General features: G+C 45.9%; 2 protein-coding genes across 2 annotated transcripts in view; one reads left to right on the forward strand and one right to left on the reverse strand.

The window, feature by feature from the left end:
• LOC6587406 (DNA repair protein RAD51 homolog 3) overlaps window positions 1-19375 on the forward strand; it is a 62417-nt gene extending 43042 nt beyond the window's left edge. Inside the window, exon 6 of the mRNA XM_002012994.2 lies at window positions 19357-19375. The gene's annotated coding sequence lies outside the window, so the exon portion shown is untranslated. The remainder of the gene's footprint in view (window positions 1-19356) is intronic.
• Window positions 19376-21732: 2357 nt separating this feature from the next.
• Window positions 21733-22655, reverse strand: LOC113565756 (uridine diphosphate glucose pyrophosphatase-like). The gene is made up of 2 exons (XM_026988827.1): window positions 22237-22655; window positions 21733-22177 (listed from the first exon to the last, which is right to left on the reverse strand). The coding sequence occupies exons 1-2, from the start codon at window positions 22638-22640 to the stop codon at window positions 21946-21948; spliced, it is 636 nt and encodes a 211-aa protein (XP_026844628.1). The 5' UTR covers window positions 22641-22655; the 3' UTR covers window positions 21733-21945.
• Between the last annotated feature and the right edge of the window lie 10 nt (window positions 22656-22665).

A 22665-nucleotide genomic window follows, 5' to 3' on the forward strand; every position in this document is an offset into this window, starting at 1 on the left:
AGCCACCAGCCAACAGTGGCCTCTGGGATCTGGGATCTGGGATCTGCTTCGGGCTCTGGCTTCCAGAGTCCGCATCCGACTCAAGTTCAATGTCTGAGTGGAGTGGAGGCTGAGCTGCAGGATTTATTGCATTTATCGGCCAATCGAATTGCGTTTGCAGCTTAAGATTTATACATTTTACTTTTCCCCCCATTTCTTTTCCCTTACTTATTTTTGGGATACCCAATGCGGAAGTTGTGGATCGCTTGGATGGTTGGTTACTTCTAATTAAACGTCGCGTAGCCTCAATTTATTTGACTCGATTTGTTGGTTTGACATTAATGAACACGGCGTTGACATGCTCTCGCTGCCACGACAACGACGACGACGACGACGACGACAATGGCGACGACAACTGCCACAAGGAAAGCGATGACACCTCTTTGTGACCACATCGAGATGTCTGCCAATGGGAATCATCAATTAAATTAGTTGGGAGTTGAGGCCCCAGAGTTGTTTTGCAGAACATTTGCCAGACCGAAACAGGCAGCTCCATTTGCCATTTCGCGCTTGTCTCTCGCCTCGGTTTCGGGCTGGCTGGCTCTTCTTCTGTCTGGCCCTGATCCGCTGGGGGTTCATTTGCATTTGGCCAGAAGACCAGAGACGATTCCTGGCTTTGGCCCCTGCCACTGCTGGCTCTCTGCCTCATTTAAGTGTTAAAAATGGCAGTTACATGAAACCCAGCGAGGAGCAGGGCCCCAAAGAGCTGGCAAATGTTCCGTTTACGTTTGTTTCGTGCCTTTTCGTTTGGTGGTTTATGTGTTTTGCCTGCCCCTCGCCCCTCCGGGTCTCTGGAAATGATTGTAGCTCGAGGTTTGTTGCCTCAGTCTTTTGTTTTAAATATTAAACGGCTCTACAAATCGTTGCCAGCTGTCTGACTGCCGCTTCAGTCGCTTCTGTTGCCGCTGCTGACTGCAGAAAATTTGTCATTTTTCCCGCGGTTTGGCGGCTCATTAGTCGCACATTTTCGTGGAAGGCGCAGACGCAGACTCAGGCTCAGGCTCAGGCTCAGACTCAGGCTCAGACAGAAAGCTGCCAGGCGATGACATGCCAGATTACGGGGCCCCCAAAAAACGACACTGTCCCTCCGTCTTGTTCCCTTCTACCGCTTCCCTAACCATGTCCGAGATCCCCAAAGCCTCAGAATCGGTTCCACAGTGACCCAAATGTCTGTTGGTTTACGAGTATGGCGGCGGCAAGGGTCTGACACTTTCTGTGGCGATTTTAATTAGAAATGAAGAAATAGATACTCGTATTTGCTCGTGGCCTGCAGAAATGCACGAAGTTCAAATGCCCTATCTAAAACTTTAAAGGATTACGGGAAAAGAATTACATGAAGGAGAAAATTCTACAATTTGATGCCTTTTGTTGGCTGTGAAAAGTGGCTTGCTTCGGGCTTTCTTGCTTAATGAAACATCTCTTTTCGCTTAAATACATTTTTTTAAATATATACAATTATTTAATTTAATTCTAACAATTCATTTAATAAGAACCATGGACTACCATGACTCCCCAATTTAATTTAATAAAATAATCCACTCAATGAATGAGTTCTAATCTCAAAAGCGGATACAATAATTCAGAACAGTCCAAGCTTAATAACCTATCCCTATCCTATCCTATCCCTATCCCTAGAACAAACAACTTTTATTCTTATTCCAACAATTATATCTATTCTTATACGATCATTGATTTCGTGGCACTTTCTAAACATGTTCTAATCAAAACGAGTAGCATACCGAATTGTCCTTCATGAATAGGGTATATCCAATCGCCTTTGTTGGGCCATGGATGGAGTGGGGATGCGGTCATTCTATCCAAGCTCCGGACTCCGACGAACTCGCGTGGTTCGCACCGAGTCGACTCCACTCCACTCCACTCCAGTCTATTCGGAGAGCTAATGTGATCAGCAAATAGTGGATTAGATGGAGCTGGAGCAGGGAGGGGTGGCGGCGGCAGAGGGCTGTGTGGTGTATGCAGTTTGCTCACTTGCCACTTTGCCACTTACCACTCGAGAGTCAAATTATAATTTCATGGCTTATAAAACTCATATTTGTCTTGCGTTTGATGGAATTTCCATGTACACCCGTACGGGACACCCATGAGTGTGAGTCTATGAGTGCGAGTGCGAGTGCCAGGGCGACTCCGAGTGCGAGTGTGTGGATGGGTTAAACAAAACGTAACTAAAAACATTTCTTCACGCTTCTTTGTGTTCCTTCTTTTGTGGAGTCTGTTTTGTTGGTTTGTTTTGTTTGTGCGCTTTGTTCGTTTTCTATTTACACGCAGTCAAACAAATTTTAACGCTTAAATGCTAAAAATCTGAAAAAGTATGGGGAATATTCGATTCCCAGTGCCCAGTGCCCAGTCCCAGTCTGAGTCGCAGCATCCAGCAACCAGCATCAGCACCTCGGAACGAAGCGTAAGGAATTCGTAATTAGAAGTAAGACTCCAACTGCTGCAAGTCAGCCACAAATTGCAAATAAAAACAAAAGCCATGTTGTTGACTCTGCACAAACAACTCTGACGACTCGTAGAGGCAGGCACCCTGTGTCTGTGCACCCAACCCAAAAGCAACCCATCCCCGTTGTTTGTGCAAACAGTTAACACTCAAAGCACTCGAAAGTAAATGAAATCGATCCCCTCCACGGCCACAAAATGCTCAACTCTAACATCCAGCCCCAAAAACTTCAACGCGAAATGGGCGTTCACAGAAAACACAATTAAAATTTAATGACGAAAAGGCGGAAAAATAGTTAAGTGCACTGCTGCACTCTCAGTCCAAGAGACTCGTGTACGACTCATGTCCGAGTCCCCGAGCCTTTTGGCCAAATAAAAATTGCCTTTTGTTGCCCAAAATTGAAATATGCAATCATAATGGCAGCGACACAAAATGCCGAATTTGGTTTCCCCTAATAACCGCAATGTGCAACCCGCATCGAAGCCCACATCCACATCCACATCCTATCGTACATGCCACAGCCTCCATCTGTCCGTTCCACAACTCCTTCCGTTCGTCCAACTCTTAACGGTTGCACTCCAGCCACTTGCAACAAGTGATGTCCCAGGTTGGGGCATCCCCCTCCTCTTTCTCTCTCGCTTGGCAGGCCCTGCCGGACAGTAAATTCGATTAAACCGCAAATAGGTTTTTGGCCAAGCGGGCGGCCAGGGCGGTCAGCAGGCCAAGCACCACTAGGGAGGCACAGTGGGGCAAGATTGAATCTATAGGTCTAGAGGAAGAATAAGATACAACAGTTCAGGGGATCTTCAGGGGAAGGCCCCTACGATAGCTTACTATCTACTCCTCTTGACCAATCAAACTCTACCAATTGCAGCCTCTGTATATAATATTTAGTGGGGTTTTTCCCCAGACTTCCTCTAAGAATGAACCCCTGATGTCCCACTGTGGCTTGAGGGCAACCATTGCGGGCACTGGCGGCATAATTTATGATTTCATTAAAGCAGCAAATTTAATCGAACTAAGTTGGAAATCAAAACGATCGTCAGCTTCCCAGGCCCAGGCCCAGGGCCCATCCCCATACCCACGGCCATCATCATCTCGAGACCCGAGCCAATTTATCGGCTATCGACTATCTATCGACTGACCGAGTAAGTGGCACAATCGTGAGCACTATGGACGCTTTTCGATTGAGCAATGATTTGGTTATTGGTGGCATGGGGCTCCGTGCGGGCGGGCGTTCAGGTGGAGGCCAAGTTCTATGAACTTCTCAAGCGAAATGAGTTCGCAGATCGAAAACTACAAGCTGCGGATTATAAAAAAGTTTAGAGCGATTGCAGTGGGCCATAAAATAAGTAAATCGCCGCCCAACTCACGTTCCCAAAAGGAGAGAAAGAGAGAGGGAGCGAGAGAGGGGACAAATAGAAATAAAATAAAATTGAAAAGCTTAAAAAATTGAAAAACCAAGCCAATGGATGCGAATGGAATGGAATGGCTTGGGTATGGCATGGCGGATGGGATGTATGTACGAGTATTTGCAGAAATCGACTCACGGATTTTGTGTTACACTTTTGTTGTTAGCAAGTAGCGAATGACTCCCCTCTCTCGCTCTCTCTCTCTCTCTATCGCGGGATGGAACAGAGTTTCGTGCGGCTAAAGCGAAATATTTTCGTTGCTTGACGACAGAGCAGCAAACGGCAGAAAGCGGCAACAGCGGCGATGATGGCGTCCATGTTGGTTGGCTGGCTTGCCACGGATCCAACCTACCTACCACAAAGCCACAACCGCAGATACATCCACAACCACAGCTGCAGCCACAGCCACAGCCACAGCCACGGCTACTCGTACAACAATCAATAGACAAACGTTTGGCTTGTTTTTTGGTTTTTCTGTTGCATTGTAAATCAAACGGAACTGAGCGAAAACAAGCGAAACGGTATTGTTTTCCAATTGGCAGGCACGCTAGGGAGGAGCTCTGCAGCTCCCACAGCACCACCCACCGCACCCAGTCTGCCCCATCCCCAGCCCCAGCCCCAGCCCCAGCCCCCTCCTGCTGATGCCCGGGGCAGATGGCCTCGGGGCGGCAGTTCAAGTTGCCACTGAAGACGATGACAGGCAGTCGGAGTCCCAGAGCTCGACGGGTACAGTGTGTGCTGGCTATAGGAGACTCCAGGTAGGACCCCAGTGACCTCTCTCCAATCACATCGAGGTCCTCAACATGGGCGATGCTCACATCACGCCCGTCCACCGATGTTTCCTCAATTAACCTTTTTATTTCGGTGACTCGGTTACGTTTCTGTTTCTCCTTTTTTCTCCATTTTTTTTTGTTTTTGTTTTTTGTTGCTGTTTCTTTGGCTGTTGGGGCGTATGCGAATTGTCGCCATTACATGGTTTCGTGTTGTTGTTAACAGAAAAAAAGTTACAAAAATCCAATGGCCAAAACAAGAGTGCAATTTTCGAGGAGAACCAGTGAGACGCCAATGGGAAAATGTTTGGTCAAAAGGAGCAGCGGAATGTAACTGAAAGTAATAGAAAGTCGCTCGCAAAATTAAGTATACGCAGCGTGTACAGGGTGTGTTATGGGGTAGTGAGATCTCCACAAAGTAAGACTATTGTTAGGGGTATTAGTATTTAGATGATGAGGAGTACTTATAAGTACTGTTATATATATACCTAATTTGATCATTGGAATATGCATCACCAATGATTGGAACAAGGATCAATGGAGATAAATGAAGAATAATTACGTAGTTAAAAACTCATAGAACAATTGACTTATGAACTTAATAAAGTATTCTAATCAATGACCAATCATCTGATCAAAAAAGGAACAAGTAACTATCGCCAGGAGAGAATTACACACCTTTAATTAAAGATTAAAAATTGTTTGATCAGTCTCCTAATAAGGACCATTGATCAAGAACTTTTAGCATTAAAATAATCGCGACAACCTGGGTTGTTTCCTTAATTCCCACAAGTCCCCTCTTATCCACTTAATGTCCCTTGGCGCATTTACAAATTGAAACCCCACTTCTGTGGCTAATCAGAGCCAAAGACCATTAGGCCCACTGTAGTGGTAGAGTGGCAGTAGGTTGGCAAAAAAGATACTCCCATGAGGCATCTAATTAAAACAGCCACCGCCCCGACTCCACCTTGGAGGCAGTTTTAGCTGTTTTTTCCTGATCGTTTTCCCGGACTGCCTGCCTGCCTGCCTGCCTGCCTGCCGCACAGCGCGTTGCATGGCTGCTGCCGCTGCTGCTACTGGTATTTTGGCTAACAAAAAGGCGTTGCAGCCTGGGTTAAGTGAGGTTATGTTATTTGTCAATTTGTTTTTCCTTAAGCAGAAAATGTTTTAGCTGTTTCGGTTTCTGTTGCTTGTGCTGCTGCTGCTGGGCCACTAAAAAGCAACAAGGTTATTAAAGGTTAAGCCACACAGAGAGGAGTGACATGCCCCCAAAGACTACACACTTCTTGGGCTCCATGGCAGATCTCCCACAGATCATCGTCCAACATACTATGCTAGTGGAAACATTCGCCCCGTCTCTGCCATAACTTTCAATCAATTTATGCATATATGCATTTTGGCCAACAGAAAACAGAGCCAATCCAAATCCACATCGAAATCCAAATCGAGATCGAAATTCAAAATCAAATCAAAACGAGCGAAAAAACATGTAGCACTTGTCAGCGGAGCCGACAGACAATAAAAACCCCGGACAAGCGACAATTTTTGTGGAAATGTAATAAACATTCATAAAACATCGCCATCGCCATCGCTGTCGCTGTTTCAGAAAAGATTTACAGATTAACGATTTCCGATATCGAATGGCAGATTTTCGGTTTCTTTTCTTTTGACAAGATTTTTATTAATTTAACAATAAAATGTTTATGCAAATCTCTGTCCGTCTCTGTGTGTTTCTTTTTGCTCGAAATATAATCAAAAGGCAATTATAATGGTGGAGCCCCAACAAAGACCGATCCGAGGGTAAGTTATGGCACTGGCCGATAGCCGACAAGCGGCTAATGAAATTATAAAACAAATGTCCATCATTATGGACACTAAATGTCATTAGGAATTCAAATTTCAAATTTCCACCAAGCGATTATACATTTTAGAATTTGCCATTCGCTGCTCCAATGGCTTCCAATGGTTTGGTGGGGTTTTTGGGGGGCTGGCAGCCGTGGAAATTTATGTGGCAGTTGAAACTCGAAAACAAGCCACAAATGTCAGTAAATGGCGTTGGCCAAATGGGTCGTGAATTATGCCAAACAAGTTGGATCAACCATCTATCGGATCTGGGATCTCCAAGATAGATTAGAAATGCGCTTCTCATTATCAGCTATTGCCATAAGGCCAATAAAGTCGGCAACTTAACGGCAGTTTGATGGCCAAGAGTACGACAAACTGTCAAAATGCCCAGCAGGCAGCCCCCAGCACTCCGAAGCTACGAAGCTCATTCTATATTTATTTGCATAAACGGGTGTGTACCCTGTACTGGAAAATATCAAGGGTATATGGTGTTCGAAGCTATAGTAAGACTAAAAATTCAATGGAGCAGACATGATCGATCTTTAGACAATTAAGAAGAAGTCTTGATATTCAGAATAATATGGATATGCACCTCTTGTCCTGTACAACAGAAACACAACCACAATCCTCCTTTGCAGTACTCTTTAATATGCTTTGATGTCAATTTCTAATACATCCTTCCATATGCCAGGTATATTTTAGTCGGAATATCGGGCTGTACGAGCTCTTACTAGCTTAATCGAAATATATGAGACATCTAAGACGGTGAGACCTAAGAGCTGCCCGCTCAGATAATTCACACCTCATTCGGACGCGTTGCCTCTACCCGGCGCAGCGGGTGGTAGGAGGCAGATGGTAGCCCCTGCCCCTGCCACAGTCGCCGCCCCACCCTGACTCTGCGTGCGGTCTCAAATATCAAAAGCGACAACGATCCGCAGAGAATTTCTCACGCTAATGCCGCACAAATTTTCAATGCAAAATAATTCAAAGCTGACCAAAAAAAAAAAAAAAAACATGAACGACACAACCAGAAAGGCAACAAAATTATTGGTAACAAATAATTTTTGGCGCTTTCTTTATGGCAAATTAGCCGCGGCAATAAAATGCCAAAAAAAAACATGTGTATGCCAGTGTGTGTGTGTCGGAGTATGCGCTGGTGCCGGAGCCGGAGTGTGTCCGTCCATGTAAGAGTGTGTAATAAATAAAAATCCAGAGTGCCATGCAAATGCCACAACAGGCGTACTATGAAGTCCTCCTATGCATAGGAGTCCTCCCTCCACTCCCGTATCTCCGCTGCATCCAGGGGGCCAGCTCTTCCTCTATCTGGTCTTTCGGCCACGGCCCCGGTCCCGGCCCCGGCCCCGGACCCGTCCGCAACGGCCTCTGGTAGATAGTCTGGAAAATCGTTGTTATTATTTATTGCCGCCGATATTTTTATGTTTTTTTCCGAAGTCGTGACTCGACCAGGTCGCGGTCGCCCGTCGGCGTAGCCCCTGCCGCTGGCTAGACAGGCAGCAGCCCCCAGAAGGTGTGTTTCTGGCCACTGGACAGCGCTTGGAGTGGGCTCCAAGCCGAACGGGGGATCAAACGGGAGGCTTCAGAGAGTCTTCAAGACTTCTGCTGCTGCTGCTGACCAACTGATGGACGTTTCGAAAGAGCCGAGTTCTTGGAAAGTTTTCAAAAGCGTTAACAATCACAGCCACAGCCAAAGCATTTCCATCGATTGGTCAGACCACCGGAAGTAGCTGCTTTATATGCCACACACATGTGGCACAGAGGCAACGAAGCAGCTGTTAGCCTTGTTAGATCAAATGTCTGTCCAAAGTCTCGGATTTGCCCATCCAAAGGTCTTCGGCTTTGTCTTTCATGGGTTGACTAATCGCTGATCCCTCGAAGAAGACGCCACAAACTCCCACACACATCTACAAAAACACGAACATGCAACATCAAAGCTCATAAACATGCACGGGCACACTCCATGGAGGCAGGGTGGAGGTTGCAGGGTGCCCTGTGCCGGGGCTAAGACATCAATCCCTCAACAAGGCACAGACCCGGCTGAATTACGCGTTCGATTTAATCAGCCAGAAGAAATAAGCAGTCGACTGAAAGATACGCTTACCTATCTAATAAGTAAGCTTATGGTATATCAAATAACAGATCTCTGAAACGTGGAAACACATCCACAGTGCAGTGAAAGTCCCAGAAACAGGGCAAATAAATGTGTTGTAATCTCTCAGTACTTAAGATTCTTTGGAATTCTATAAAACTACGTTACAATCCTTAAGTTTCACAAAGTCTATGGTCTATATGGGACATGTTTTATATGATATGATACATGATCTTTCTAAGCTTTTCATCATAAAAGGATCATGCTCTTAGAAATAAAAATACCTTAAAGCCCTTCTTGCAGATGAAAGATTCTGAAAGATTATAGTCTTTTTATAAAATATAATAGATCGATCTTGCAATTTCTTTATCTCTTTGATATTAACGAATATTTGAAGGTGATCAAGGCAGTAAGTAGCCAAGATCTTCTACGGATCTCCTTTCCAATTTCTCTATCTCTTTGGAGTGGTAATTTACGGATCTTCTAATGTGCATTCTTCTGAGAGACTCCTTCTTAGAAATAGACAAATCTATGTACGAGAACTTATATAATCCTGCTACTAATTGTAACAGTTACCTTAACAACATCTACTAACCAAAATAACACAAGATCAACGATCTTTTCTTACTTTTATTACCGCCAAAGAAGACCGAGCACTTCCAGGCTTCTTAAGTAAATCGTTATACCTGTAAATGTCCACAACTTCATATGAAGATACCAAAACACGCATTTCGACATTTCGAAGTTGTTGCGATACAACAGCAACAACACAAACAACAACAAATAAGAGGTACGACACGTTGTGCGATCAACGTTCGATGACTTCGATTTGCTGGACACGATCGAGACAAAGTCGCTTACTTTCGCTTGGTCATGAATATTAAAGACATTAAGTAGGAACAATAACAACCAGCGAACAACTGCAGGAGCAGCAGATCACAGAATGGGGTGAGGATCGTTCTGGGATCGTTCTGGGATCCGGATCGGAATGGGCATCGAACCGTGTGGACAGAGAGATCTGCACACTGCACTTGATGCGATTTGGCTTTGTGTGAGTCTTCCTCTTTTTTTTTCTTTCTTTTTCTTCTTTTTTTTTGTGGAAATGTCTGATCATGTCAAAAGCGTCGCAGCCCGTCATACAACAAACAACAATGCCTCATACCTCAGGGGCGGCTGGAGGGCGGTTGTTGCCACACCAACAACTGCAGCAACAACTAAAAGAACAACAGCAACAACAACAAGCACATCGGGAAGGAAAAAAAAAGGATTTCGTGTCGTTTTGTCATCGCATGTTCCCTGCCTTCTGGCAAATGAAAACGTGAGCCGGAGTTTCTGTTAGGTCGGTCTCCTGCCTCCTGCCTCCTCCACCTCCACCTCTGCCTGAATGCTTATAAATATGCATTTCTTGATATTTTGTATATGGCTGCCATATAATTTAGCCAAAACGAAAACCAATAAACAATGGATCGAGAAACAGAGCCAAAGACAGAGGCAAACCCAGAGGAGGAGAGACGAGACGAGACGAGACGAGAGGGGACTCCCGACCAAGTGGAGGAAACTGAAGTTGCAATTTTGCTGTCAACAAAACGCCAAACGAAGACGCGCCAATGCCCCGGACAGGCTTTTGCCAGATGCCATCAGATACTCGAGAGTTACATCAGGCAAAGATGGGGAGCCGCCGAGATCGATGTGATTTGAACTTTCATCGCCGCCTGACCACCACTCGATGGATCCGAGAGTCAAGTGTCTGAAGCTCTCGGGGGACTCGGCGGCCATCCATTGGAATGCGAATCGGAATGAAATCAGCTTGGGTTGGTCACCTTTCTATCGCGTCTGAGATGCTACATTTAAATCATCATAGCTCAAATTGCTGTTAACGTTTTACATAAGTACTGCTATCTGGGGCCCCAGCACCGGCACCGGCAACGATCCCAGTCATTAGGCAAGAAAACGCTTTTTGATTTTGCCTGATTATTAATGATTTCCGTTCGATTTATCACACGATCGATGGTTGTATAGTGCAAGGTCATCAAAGGAACGTGTTGATTACCAGCACACAATAATACCAACAATAAATTAATAGGCACAGAGCACCAAAGACCAGAAAGAAGGCAAAGGCAAAGGTAAGGGTAAGGGCAAGGGCAAGGGATAGACAACCCGCGGCTTTCCTCGGTTCCTCGGTTCCCCATTTCTCTTTTGATGGATTGCGCCGTAGAGACAAGAGGAGCCAACAAATCCGTTTCTCATGTACAATGAAATTTGTTTGCTAACAATGTCCGCCAGGCAGTCAGACAGACAGCCAGCCAAACGGAACATTTCTCGTTTATTTATAACAATTTCGAGGCGTTAAATTGAACCAGCATTCGGGATCAATTTGTGATGATTCATTGCGATTTAATTTCCAATTTTAATGCTTCAAAAATGAACTTATAATCAACAATGAGTATTTCTCCATACTCTCTCTCTCTCTCTCTCTCTGTCTGTCTCTGTAATACTCTCCATTTATCCGGCTTGGATTTCCTACCGAATTTGTCCATAATTTATATGTTCCAATTTGGTTACAATGCCACAAAATCGGGCTACAAATATGTAATCCAACACTAATTGGAAGCTCATGAGGCGTCTGGCGATGGGGTCTTCGCTTCTAATGGCAAATGTTGCAAATGCTGCCCAGACAATGCTGGCTAAAAATGAAACTCGTTAAATATTTATGAGGAGCACGAGCATCGGATCGGTCCAGCCGGAGACTGGCTTTGGCCCGGCCCGGCCCGGCCAGATGTGTAGGCCATAATTGTGCACAGATTTTGATTTGGAGTTGCCTGCAGCAGCAGCAGCAGCAGCAGCACCAACAGTAAGGCGGCAGTAAGTGCGATCGGACGACCCAACCCCAGGTGCTGCTACCAGCTACAGCTTCCAGTTGCAGCAGCCCTGACGCGGCCTGCCTTGCCCATGGCCATATACTCGTACCACTCGTACACCCAATGCTCCGGCTCGCACATAGCTGTAAATAAAAAAAAAGAAGGAAAATAAGAGAAGCAAGGCATGCCCGGCCCAGCCCGGCCCGGCCCGGTACGGTCCAAGTGGCGGTGGCCCATAGCTCTCGGCCATGCACGAAGGCGCAACACTTCAGCGTCAGCGTCAGCATCAGCATCAGTCTCTGCCCCGGCTTTCAGCCGCAGCTTCAGATTCAGTTTTGCTGCACGAGACTGTGGCAGGACCGTGGACCGCGCTGTGGTGCCACAACCTGTTTCGTGGGAACATTACCTAGTCTGGCAGTTGCCAGATCGGGCTGCAGCAGCCCAAGCCCGAGCCAGAGCCCGAACCCGAGAGCTCTGTGTGCTGACCATTGGGCCTCTGATGCGGACGCTTACTGACTGACTGACTGACGGACTGCCTCTTGGTGTTGTTGGCCGCTCATAAATGAAACCTGTTAAATGAATGAAATAAAGTGTTATTTGCTCGACTCACAAATGTTTCTTAGGGGCCCTCTTTGGGTTCTTTGGATTATGCGCTTCGCTGAGGTTCAAGCTGGAGATGGGCGCGTGAAGGGGGCGCTCCCCAATATGGAATGCTGATTAAGCGATATATGGTAATTGGTCAAGATTTTTAAGATTTTACTTTAACTTAAAGCTATTTGAAATCCACTAATTCAAATTCTATTAATTTAATTCGACAACCGATCAGATCTCTTGAATTTAGCACGTTTCTTTTTAAGAAATAAAAAGTGTGGCTTAAATCTTATGAGACTATCGAAATTCTTCAGCAGATTCTTAAGTCTACCCATAGTGACACGGTCTGGCAAGATCCATTACGATTCCATCTTATTTATAACCCAAGGCATCACAAGTTATATTTCGAGCTCGTTTTAGGGACTTTAAAGACTTCCTTTCATAAGAGATTCTATCAAAATTCGACACAATTATACCTCGAGTGCACATATGAAAAGACAGACGATACACAATCAGTTCAAGATATATAGTGACTCTGAAACCCATCTCCCATGGCACGTTCTCTAACGCTACCCTCACGCTGCCATCTCTAGAACCCATCCCAAGGCACGTTTTATAACTCGTGTGTGTTTCTGTGTTCGAGTTGGTCTTCTCTTCTTCTCCTGTGTTTGCGATGTGCTCTGGTTCTTGGACTTTGGGAGCTTTATATTTTCTCGAAGACCCGAGAGCGGGATCCGTATGAAGTTTAATTTGATTTTTTTTTTACACATATTCCTGGGTCGTCTGGTTCCTCTTCCACTTCGGCTTGGGACCTGCTATGCAGCCCCGGTCCCTGCCCCACGTACATACATATGTGTTTGTGAGTGACTTGTAAATTTTTTCGGTTTTGTTACTGGCTTTCCTGGTGTTTCTTTGGTGCGAGTATTGTTTGTGTTTGCGTACAGTAGTTGTAGCTGCATGTTTTTGTTACCTTTCGAGTTGGTCTTCAAGTTTGAGTTTTATTTTTAACTTAATTTCTTGCCCCATCCCCATTCCCATCCCCATCTCCTCTCCTTTCTGACGAGGTCTGTCGACTGGCGCATGTGTAATTCATATTTTACGTACGCACAATAATTCGCCAGTTTTGCGGCCCGAACCATATAATTTGTGGCAACAACAAAAGCCAGAAAATTTTGAGCTCAAGCTGATCCATTCCATGGATGGCATGGATGGAGCCCCGGAGACTTTGGACCCTCTCGGACTCATATAAATGTGCGGGCTTTACATCATTTAGAGTCGCCTCGCAGACGTTTATTATTATTTCACGAGATTTACATTTTATTGTATATGTTTTAATTTAAATTTATAACTCGTTGCTCTGCCACCAGGCCCGTTCAGACCCCTCCAGCCGTTAAGATGTTGCCTTAATTCGACAATTTAATTTGGGTTTATGCTGCCTTAATAAGGGGAGCCATAATCTGCCGCTCCGCCGAGGGCTCCCCTAAAGGGCGCATTTTGTTTGACTTATGTGAAATGAGGAAGCTATGTACGAGGCCCGGCTTTTGGCTGGGCGTGGCTCCGAGACTTAAGCTCTGCAATTTTCAGATTTTTTGTTTTTGCTGGTGAAACCATTTGCATTTGATTGGAAGTTAATTCCGGTTGTTTTCGTAACAAAATTCGGGTCACAAGAGTGGGGTTGTTTGGGGCATAAAAACAAAAGGGAGGTCTCGATTTCTTATAGAGTTGGTTTGGAAACGAGTGGAGTAACGACTTCCGTTCAAAACTTTTATGTTTAAGCGATGTGGCATTAAGTATGTATTTTTAAAGGGATTTCTTTGGCTCAGTTTTTGTACAAAAATTTCTACAGTGAAAGCTCTTGATACGGGCAGATCCCTTGGGCGGATCACTGAACCTAAGAACACCTTTTCCCCTGGTCACAAAGTAAAGTCTTTACCATCACAAAACAACACGAGAAGTCTATATTCTTTGAAAATAAATTATCTAATTTCACAATACTGAGAAATTGCTTGATGGAAAATAACTCCGTCGTTGATTTGTTCATCATCAGAACCTTCACTATAGGAAACCATTGACCATCAATAGCCACACCTATAATTCCTTCAGTTTTTGATTAAAATGTGTATACAAATTGTAACGAATTTATAGAACTTATGGGGTTTAGATTCTCCTTTCGATTCGGTGTGGGACAAAGGGCTTTAACGCGGCGCCAAAACCATTTAGTTCCAGTTGGTAGCCAGACACAAGGTTGTGGCCGCAACAATTTCTAACCAAGAAATGGACATGGACTTGGATGAGTAATGCGGACCGCTTACATTTTGTTCCCATGAAGAAAAATATTTAATTTGATTGCGGTTTTTATGTCTTCATTAGCAAAATGCTGGAAAAGTAATAAATTAGAGATTTGGGCTTCGCGGGACGGGACTCTCGGATCTTGAATCGCTTAAAACCGGAGGCTGGAGAGAGGGTTTGGCCAAGAGTCTGTTGGGGGCTGGTTTCTGGTTGTGTATTTTCATATTATTTTCGGTGTTTGGCCATGTAATGCGCCGTGGACCATGCATGAAGATTAACACTTGATTAATGAACTCGATTATTCATAATTTGTTGTTGCTCTTCTACTCTTTCCTCATTCTTTTTCTGTCTGCCGGCTGGCTGCTGTCGGCTGTCGGCTGCTTACAAATAATTGAAACATTTTGCGGCTGCTGCGACTGCTTGGGGCACATTCAATGCTAATGCAACTTCGATTTCAAGATCATTAAGCGCTACATGGACATGTACATGCGCTTCCTTTGGCTGCCATTATTGATGATTCCAGCTCCAGCTCCAGCCACAGTTCCAGCTTCGTCTGCGACTCCAAGAACTCCACAAACACAATCACACACTTGGAGTGGCACGCACCTGTGTGCGTGTTAGCTGCACATTTGAGGTACGCAACTCGTCAATCAGTTGACCATGTGCAACCGGTTTGTGCCCCACTTCCAGTTAACTCTTCACTCGATTGATTTCATCCATACCCTTGCCTGAAGTTAGATCTGCTTGTCGGGGTGCTTTGCATGGAAAGATTCTTAGGAAACAGATCTGAAATTAAAAATTGGTTGTAGGGGTTTCATTCATATAGATCTTTTTTGTCTAAAAGGTGTCTTCAACTACGATCTATTCGGGCTCAAACTCTATTTGTCTGATTTTGCGTGGATAAATATAGAGTTGAAGTATCTTAAAGGACTTTGAAGGGGAATATTTCATCTATAAATTTACAAAAAAAAATCTAGAATAGCTAATGGTTTTTGGTCTCTAAAAAGAGACCTTCCTTGATAAGAAATACCTTTAAATTTTAGAGCTAAATAATTTTTTTTATTTATTCAAATTTATCTGAATGAATTCTAAACCAAAGACAAGTAATTTTTCTTTGTTTCGATTATTGAAATTGTTTTTGTTTTTAAAATATTCTGTAGAAAGAAGTCTCTTCATTATTTTCCCCAGAACCTTTCCATCTTTAATCTGAAACTTTGTTAAGCAAATCCGCATAAAATTCGACTTAAAATCTTTGAAAAACATTGAGAAAATCCTTTATAGCTCTCCTTTCTTTCGGAAAGAACATAAACTCTTCGTGTTGTACCAATTACCAATCTGAACTGTCGTTTGCACTTTTTCCTTGGGGTTTTTTTTTTATTCTTTATTTTATCTGATTATCTAAGCATGTGTTGATTTTTCCTGGACACAGCGGCACAGCGCTTTTCCAACTGTCAACGGCGCACAGCCGTCGCGTCGAATGATTTGCAGATTCTGTTTGACAGTTGGTCCGGTTTTTCATTAATGAACATGAGCACCGAGCGACCAGGCCCAAGGATGGTCCACTGAGATGGGGAGAGTGGGATGTTGGGGAGTGAGGATCGGGAGGAGAACACACGCACTCCAGTCAAGGGGATGCATGCGTTCGTTTTTGATTTATGGATCAGGAAAAGGTGGGGGCACAAATGGGGTTTACGAATGGAGTGGACTCGTATTGGTGGCCGACTAGAATCGGGCATACGATTCTTTTCTGTTTCGTTTCGCTTCGGTTTCGGGCTGCGGCTTGTTCTGGGGCTGGGGCTGGGGCTGGGGCTGCTCCCCCAAGGTAACCCTAATGAAGATAATTTATTATGCGATGCCGTTTAATTAAAATCAGATAACCCAACCGAACCGACCAGCGAACCAGCGATCTTTCGCTGTCTGTTAAACTCAACTCAAGTCAGTTCCAACTCCTTCAAAATGCATACAGAGTCGTAGACATCGGCATTCCCAGACCCCATCTCCATCTCCAGCTTCAGCGTCAGCTTCAGCTCCATCCCCAGACCTGAATGTGGATGTGGATCCCGCTTGGGCTCTGCCGAAATGTGGCTGCTGTTTGCTGGTGTGTTCTTGTTGTTACTCTTTTGTTAATTTCCCAGGCGCATGGCGCAGGCGCAGGGCCAGACACAACCAAACAACCAGATTTCGCGTTAAGTTCAACAACTTTTGAGGCAACAAAGTTGTTGCGGTCAACGTTGGGGATGTGAATGTGGATGTCGTCGTCTCCATCGTCATCGTCATCGTCGCCGGTGGCAGCTGTTTGGGACCATGCATGATTGGTATTGGTTCTTTATCAGGATCTTGTTTAGGCCATCTCGGTGCTTTGTTGATTTTGACTTTGACTTTTAATGCCGGTCGGCCTTCCTCCTGGCCAACTGGCCTGGCCTGCCTTCTTCTTCTTATCAACAAGATCAGTCCGAGTTTCACTTTTGTTCTCCGCTTATCCTCCGTTTTATCCATTTTGCCTTTGGCTTCATCTCCGTTTATCGTTGTTGTTGTTTCGGTTTGATATGCAAATGATTTTTAATTGTGTGCCCGCGCGGTCCATCTGTAGCCTTGTTAAGACTGAAGAAATCTCTATTTAAATGCTCATCGAAATGTCATTAAGGAGTTCTCCTTCCACTCCTTTCGATCGCTGCCCCCCTCATCCTCATTGGAATGCCACACAAGAGGCGCTGTTGTATGAGTCAGAACATAAGCGGCAGGAAAGCTTTGTTAAGGGAGTTCCATAGCTTTTTCGTTTTTGCAAAGCTCATCTCATTACCGTTCCAATTTAAGTATATGCTCCGGTTAAAGGGACCTTCGTAATTGGAGCAAATAGCAAAGCATTGTAGCACTTTCCTTGTGGCTTTTGGGGGTTTTCTCCATTTCCGAATCGGTGGGCGGAGCACCACCATATCGAGCTCTTAAGAGAACCCAGCGGCAAAGAGCGCCTCCAGCGATGCGGGCCTTAAAAGAGAATGGACTAGCAATAGGAAACCAAAGAGAAAGAGAGCGCTTCACTGCAGAGCTATTTGTATAGTAAGAGAGCTTTATAGAAAGAGAAGCAGATGAAAGAGAGCCATAGAGCCAACAACAATTTCCCGTAATTAAGACCCGAAGCTCACCAGGCAGGTGCAACTGTGCCCAGTTTGAGAGCCACTGGCCCGTTCAGCCAAGGCATCAAGTTTCCTTGCAGGGGCTTTTCCTATATATGAACGTAGCGCTGTCATAAATCAAAGCCGAGAGTGTGAAATTTTTTCGCCATCTGGCCCGGCTTCTTAAGGCCCGGGCCGACTTCATTAATATTTTCTAGCCGCGTTTTGTGTGCAATGTGTGTCGGTCGGCTCGGACGATCGGCCCGATCGCATTTTTAGCCATTTATGACTTAATTTCAATTACACGCATTTGGCCAAAAATATTTGTTGCCACTTTGCGGGTAATTAAAATGGCAACACGTGCACGACGACAGCACCAGCTCAAAAATGCTCTTGACAGTCGATGATGTGGATGCTGGAAAATGGAGCCGCTGTGGGGTCAAGGGCTGGGGATTTGGTGTATTTTGTATTATCTATGTGGGGAAATAAGTTCAAATCTGTTGAAATAAAGGGGCACTTTTAAGGGGCACTTCCCTTAAGAACACTGTATGGAAGAGTTCCAAATCTTGAGATGGTCTGATCTTATGCAAAATCGAACTGATTCTACCATTATATTTTGCCAATTAATATTAAGAGAGTCCCTTTTATAGGTGACTTAAACATACTGCAAAGAACTGTGTCCCTCTTGAAAATCTCAAAGGAAAGATTTTGAGAACCTCTCGACTCGTAGCTTTGGAAAATATTTCCCAGCATACAGCATAAATAATTGCAATGCAAACGGAGCTTGATTAATTGATAAAGCCAAAGCTAATCATGGCCCCTGGCAATAATCACAATCGGAGCTGGTGGCATGCCTCATGGGTAAGCATATGACACACATTTGTTCCGTTCCGATCCGTTCCTGTGCTCAATCTGTCCGATCTGTCCGATGGCGCACCTTGCGGCAAGTCTCCCAGCAAGGTGCAACGACTGGCAGACCGAACAACGCCCCAAGAAGCCCTGTGTACCTGTGCCGGGGAGTTGGTCTGGAGCGGCAGTGGCAGTGGCAGTGGCAGGGGCAGAGGCGGCATCGATTTTAGAAAGTCCGCTGGGTATTAAAACGGTAAAGCCAGAGCCATTTCCTTTTGCCCACCAAGAGCAGCCGTAACAGGAGCAGCAGGAGCAGGAAAAGCCCAGACTCGAAACCACTTGAAATCCAAAGCCTATATATAACTCGGTGGCATCGGTGGCAGCGGCAGCATAAATTTCATTGCAGACATTTGGCCTTTTATTAATTGTTTGACGGCGCCCGTGCCCATGACACCCCCCACCCCACCTCACTACTTCCCCCAGCGCTGCTGCCCCAAGAACCCAAAACTGCAACTGCAACTGCATTTTCCTCTCTCAGGCCCCGCTCTGGGCGTGATGAGAAATTTAATATTGGCAAACGGATAAAACCGCCAGATAATTATACATTTTGAGTGGCCAAAGCCAAAGCCAGTCTCTGGCTCGGACTTCGACTTCAACGTCTCTCCTTCCCCTCCCTCCCCACCATTCCACCGCCACCGCCACCGCCAGCTCCAGCTTCGAGTCAGTCTTTGGCTTGGGCTTTAGCTTTACAGTTCATGCGGCTCATGATAGTATAAGATTTCATTTCATTAAAGTGCATCACGACGGACGACGGACGGCAGGCGGAATCAATGAGCGGCGGCGGCTACATAGTTGTTGCCATGCCCCCCAACCACCACCCTGCTCCCAATCCCAATCCCAAACACAAACCCAAACCCAAACCCAATCCTCATCCCATTCCCTGCTAGCTACCAGCCAGGCAGCAGCAGACCATCCAACCCGACTCAACCTACCTTACTTACTCGTACTTTTCTTCTTATTGGCAGATTACGACGGCGGGGTGGCCAGGCGGTAAGGCCTGGCCAACTTATAATCAAATCCGATAAAAAATTTCATTATTGCTCCACAGCAGCGGCATCAGCAGCAGCAGCGGCAGCCGAAGCAGCAGCAATACCCGACATGAAAGAAGGAAAGGCTTCGGGTCTGCCGAAGCTTTGGACACCCTTTAAAGAACGATTTGTAAAAAAAAAAATATCAGATATGTCTAGAATTACTGATATGGGTTAGATGATATTTAAAAAGAAGGTATATATAGTGATCCGATCCAGAACCGCAGGGGATTTCCATCTCCTTTTGTTTAAATTTTCCTTAGGCCACAAAGAGCTGGATGATATATTCCAGACACCCAATTAATTTTATAAAGTGGCTTTAAAATAATAGAATTTGTATAAAATAAAACCCAATGTGTGAAAGCCATTTAAATGCTGGACATTATCCAATTCTAAATAAATAACTTTATATATTAGGAACCTTTGAAAATCGATCTTAAAAATAATCCAAAACACATGCTTTCTTCTCAGAATGAAGCTCATGAATTTCAAGAGGGACAACGTGATCCACACAAGGAACCAGCATAAGGAAAGGTCTCTGCCAGAGAAAGCTAAATAGCTGGCAATGTCCTTATACCCTTTTGGCGAGTGTATAGGCAACAGCCATAACTGTTTTACAGGTAATTTCGCTGTTGTTGGTACGAGTATGATTGTTGCTGGCTGCACTTAATTTTCGCATGCGCACTGAAACCGAGCCGGACTCATGATCGCGATTTCTTGATCTTCCGTCTTCCCGTTCTACCGCCACCACATCCCCGAGCCCCCAGGCCCCCAGGCCCCCAGGCCCCCGCCCACAGCCCACAGCCCCTCCTGCTCCTGTTTCGTGTGCGGACTCCATTTTGTGTGCCCGGGGCGCTTTGGTTCTCAGCCAACTCCAATGGCCACTGGAGGTCAGCACGGTCCAAAGGAATAGAAGAGCAGCCACAGCTTTTGATTCGAAATGGCAATCTCTGGCCTATCGCTGGGGCCACATAAATTGGGACGTGATTATGAAATAATTGCAATTCTGTACTTTGGACTTGCGCAACTCTTGGCGCAGACCCGCAGACAGAAGGCAATCAGTTGGCTCCGCTGGCATCCATTCTGCACCTTGGGGAGCCCTGAAGCACTGCAGCAGCACTGAGAGCTCTGCGGCAGGGAGCACCACTTCAAACGGGAGCAAGTGACAGGCGACAGATGATTGTGATGGCGAAGCAGCAGCCAGAGAAATCAAAGGAAATCGCAGGGGCAAAAACCGGCATTCATTCATTACATTTGAGGGCAGGGGAGGAACGGATCTGTTCGCGATGCCATGACAAATTCCATGACAACACCTGATCCCCGAGCAAAGAACTCCCTCAACTCATTTGCATGTGGACCCCGAGGCCGATGCTACCTGTGGCTCATGCTGCTCCCGCTCCTGCTCCCGCTCCTGCTCCTCTTTCAACATATGCAAATTAAATATAATTTCAACACTCGCATTTTTGTTGGTTCTTCTGGCCATGGGGGCATGGATGGGGAGCTCCTTCCTCGGCCCTGCCTTACGGCCATAATTTACATGAGGTTAACACGCAAGCAAACAGCCACAAACAACAACAAAGAACCGGCCTTGATTATCTGCTGAAAATCGAATGCACGCACATGCCCCGGGATCGGGAAGAGCGGAGTGGGGAAGATGCTGCGTTTGGTGGGGGGTGGAGGGGGTACTGTAGCCGAAAAGGAAGTCAAGTTTGAAAAGGCTGAAAGAAAGAAAGAAAGAAATTCTATTACAATGTTGAAATATTGCCAAATCATGGCTCTGAAGTAAATAAATTTCCACGCCACCGCTCACCATGACCGCCTGAACTTCTGTCGTTGATGCAGATGCAGATGGAGCTGGAGTTTGAGCTGAAGCTGAAGCTGAGGCCGGTGGTGCTCCGCTCCATCTTCAGATGGTGGCGCGACGGAGGCACAGGAGCAGGCCCGGCAGCTAAAAGTCCCTGGCCGTGTATAAATAAGTAACCTGAGCTGCGCAACACGTTGCCTGACAGGGGCCCCAAAAACGGCACACAGCATCGTCTCGTCTCGTCTCACCTTGCCCCGCCGCGCCACGCCGCGCCACAGCACAGCACTGCACACCACGAGTCGGATTGGATCGGATCGAATCGCGAGGGAAGAACGCGGTGCGGAACCCGTTTAGATGCAGCCGCAGAAGCAGCAGCAGAAGCTCTGTGTCTCGGGCCGCCCCCCCGGCTCTCTGCGGCTAGGGGCATTTTGATTTATAAGCGATTTATGCACTTTGCCGCTAAGGTGGGAGTCGGATCGGAGTCCTCCACTTGACCGAATTCATGCGAGTGCCTGCCTGAACAAAGTTTATTCTCTCATGTAGGAAAATATTTATACTTTACATAGCCTCGTGAGGCATTGAGTTTTGGATTTACTTGGGCGCTGGGCGCATTCATTCACATGATTCAATTGGAAAGCATTTGAAGTGTGTTAACAGTCCCCCGCCTTATCACCGAGACGTCCGTCTTATCTCCGCAGAGTCAACAATGGGGGATGTTTTATCTAAACCGTAACGGGTGCCTTGTTGGCAAAGAACCATAAAAGGCCCATCAGGCAGCTGGGCGGACTGTTGTTCACAGCTCCTTTCTGCAGCATGCGTTTGGCCTCGTCCAGGGAGAGCTCCACGACCTCAATAATTTCATCGTCCACACCGCCGCCGCTGTTGGCCTTATCGGCGTCGGACACCTCGCAGTAGTACATGGCCTGTTTGGCACCCGAAGCACCCACACCAGATCTGCAAGAGATAAACAGATCATAAGTAAGCTTCGTCTGTCATATGTCCCACCTACTTACCTATAAACCATGACCTCTTCGATGCGCTCCACGGGCACATCGAAGCCGCACTCCTCGAGAACCTCCTCCCGTGCAATTTCAACCCAGCTCTTCGATTTGTCCACAATCCCAGCGCACAGCTCCAAGGTCACACCAATTGAGGGCGGAAATGCCTGGAGGTCGACATTATCAAAGTTCCCCTGCTCGCTGGCGATGACACCGTGGTACACCGCCGGACGGAACTGGCGCACTAGCACCAGCTTCTGTCGCGTTGAGTTGTACAAAATGATTGCCACGCTATCGTGAACTTTGAGCAGGTCCCAGTTCTTCTCCACGCCATTCTGGATGTAGTACATACGAAATGGCTTCACATAGGGGGAGTCAGCGGGCAGCGGACCCAACCAGATCTTCGATACGTTTTCCATGGTGTTAAAAATATATTTTCCGGGA

Source organism: Drosophila persimilis, unplaced genomic scaffold (genome assembly GCF_003286085.1).
Source record: "Drosophila persimilis strain 14011-0111.01,24,50 unplaced genomic scaffold, DperRS2 tig00000000-arrow-pilon, whole genome shotgun sequence".
Taxonomy (NCBI): domain Eukaryota; kingdom Metazoa; phylum Arthropoda; class Insecta; order Diptera; family Drosophilidae; genus Drosophila; species Drosophila persimilis.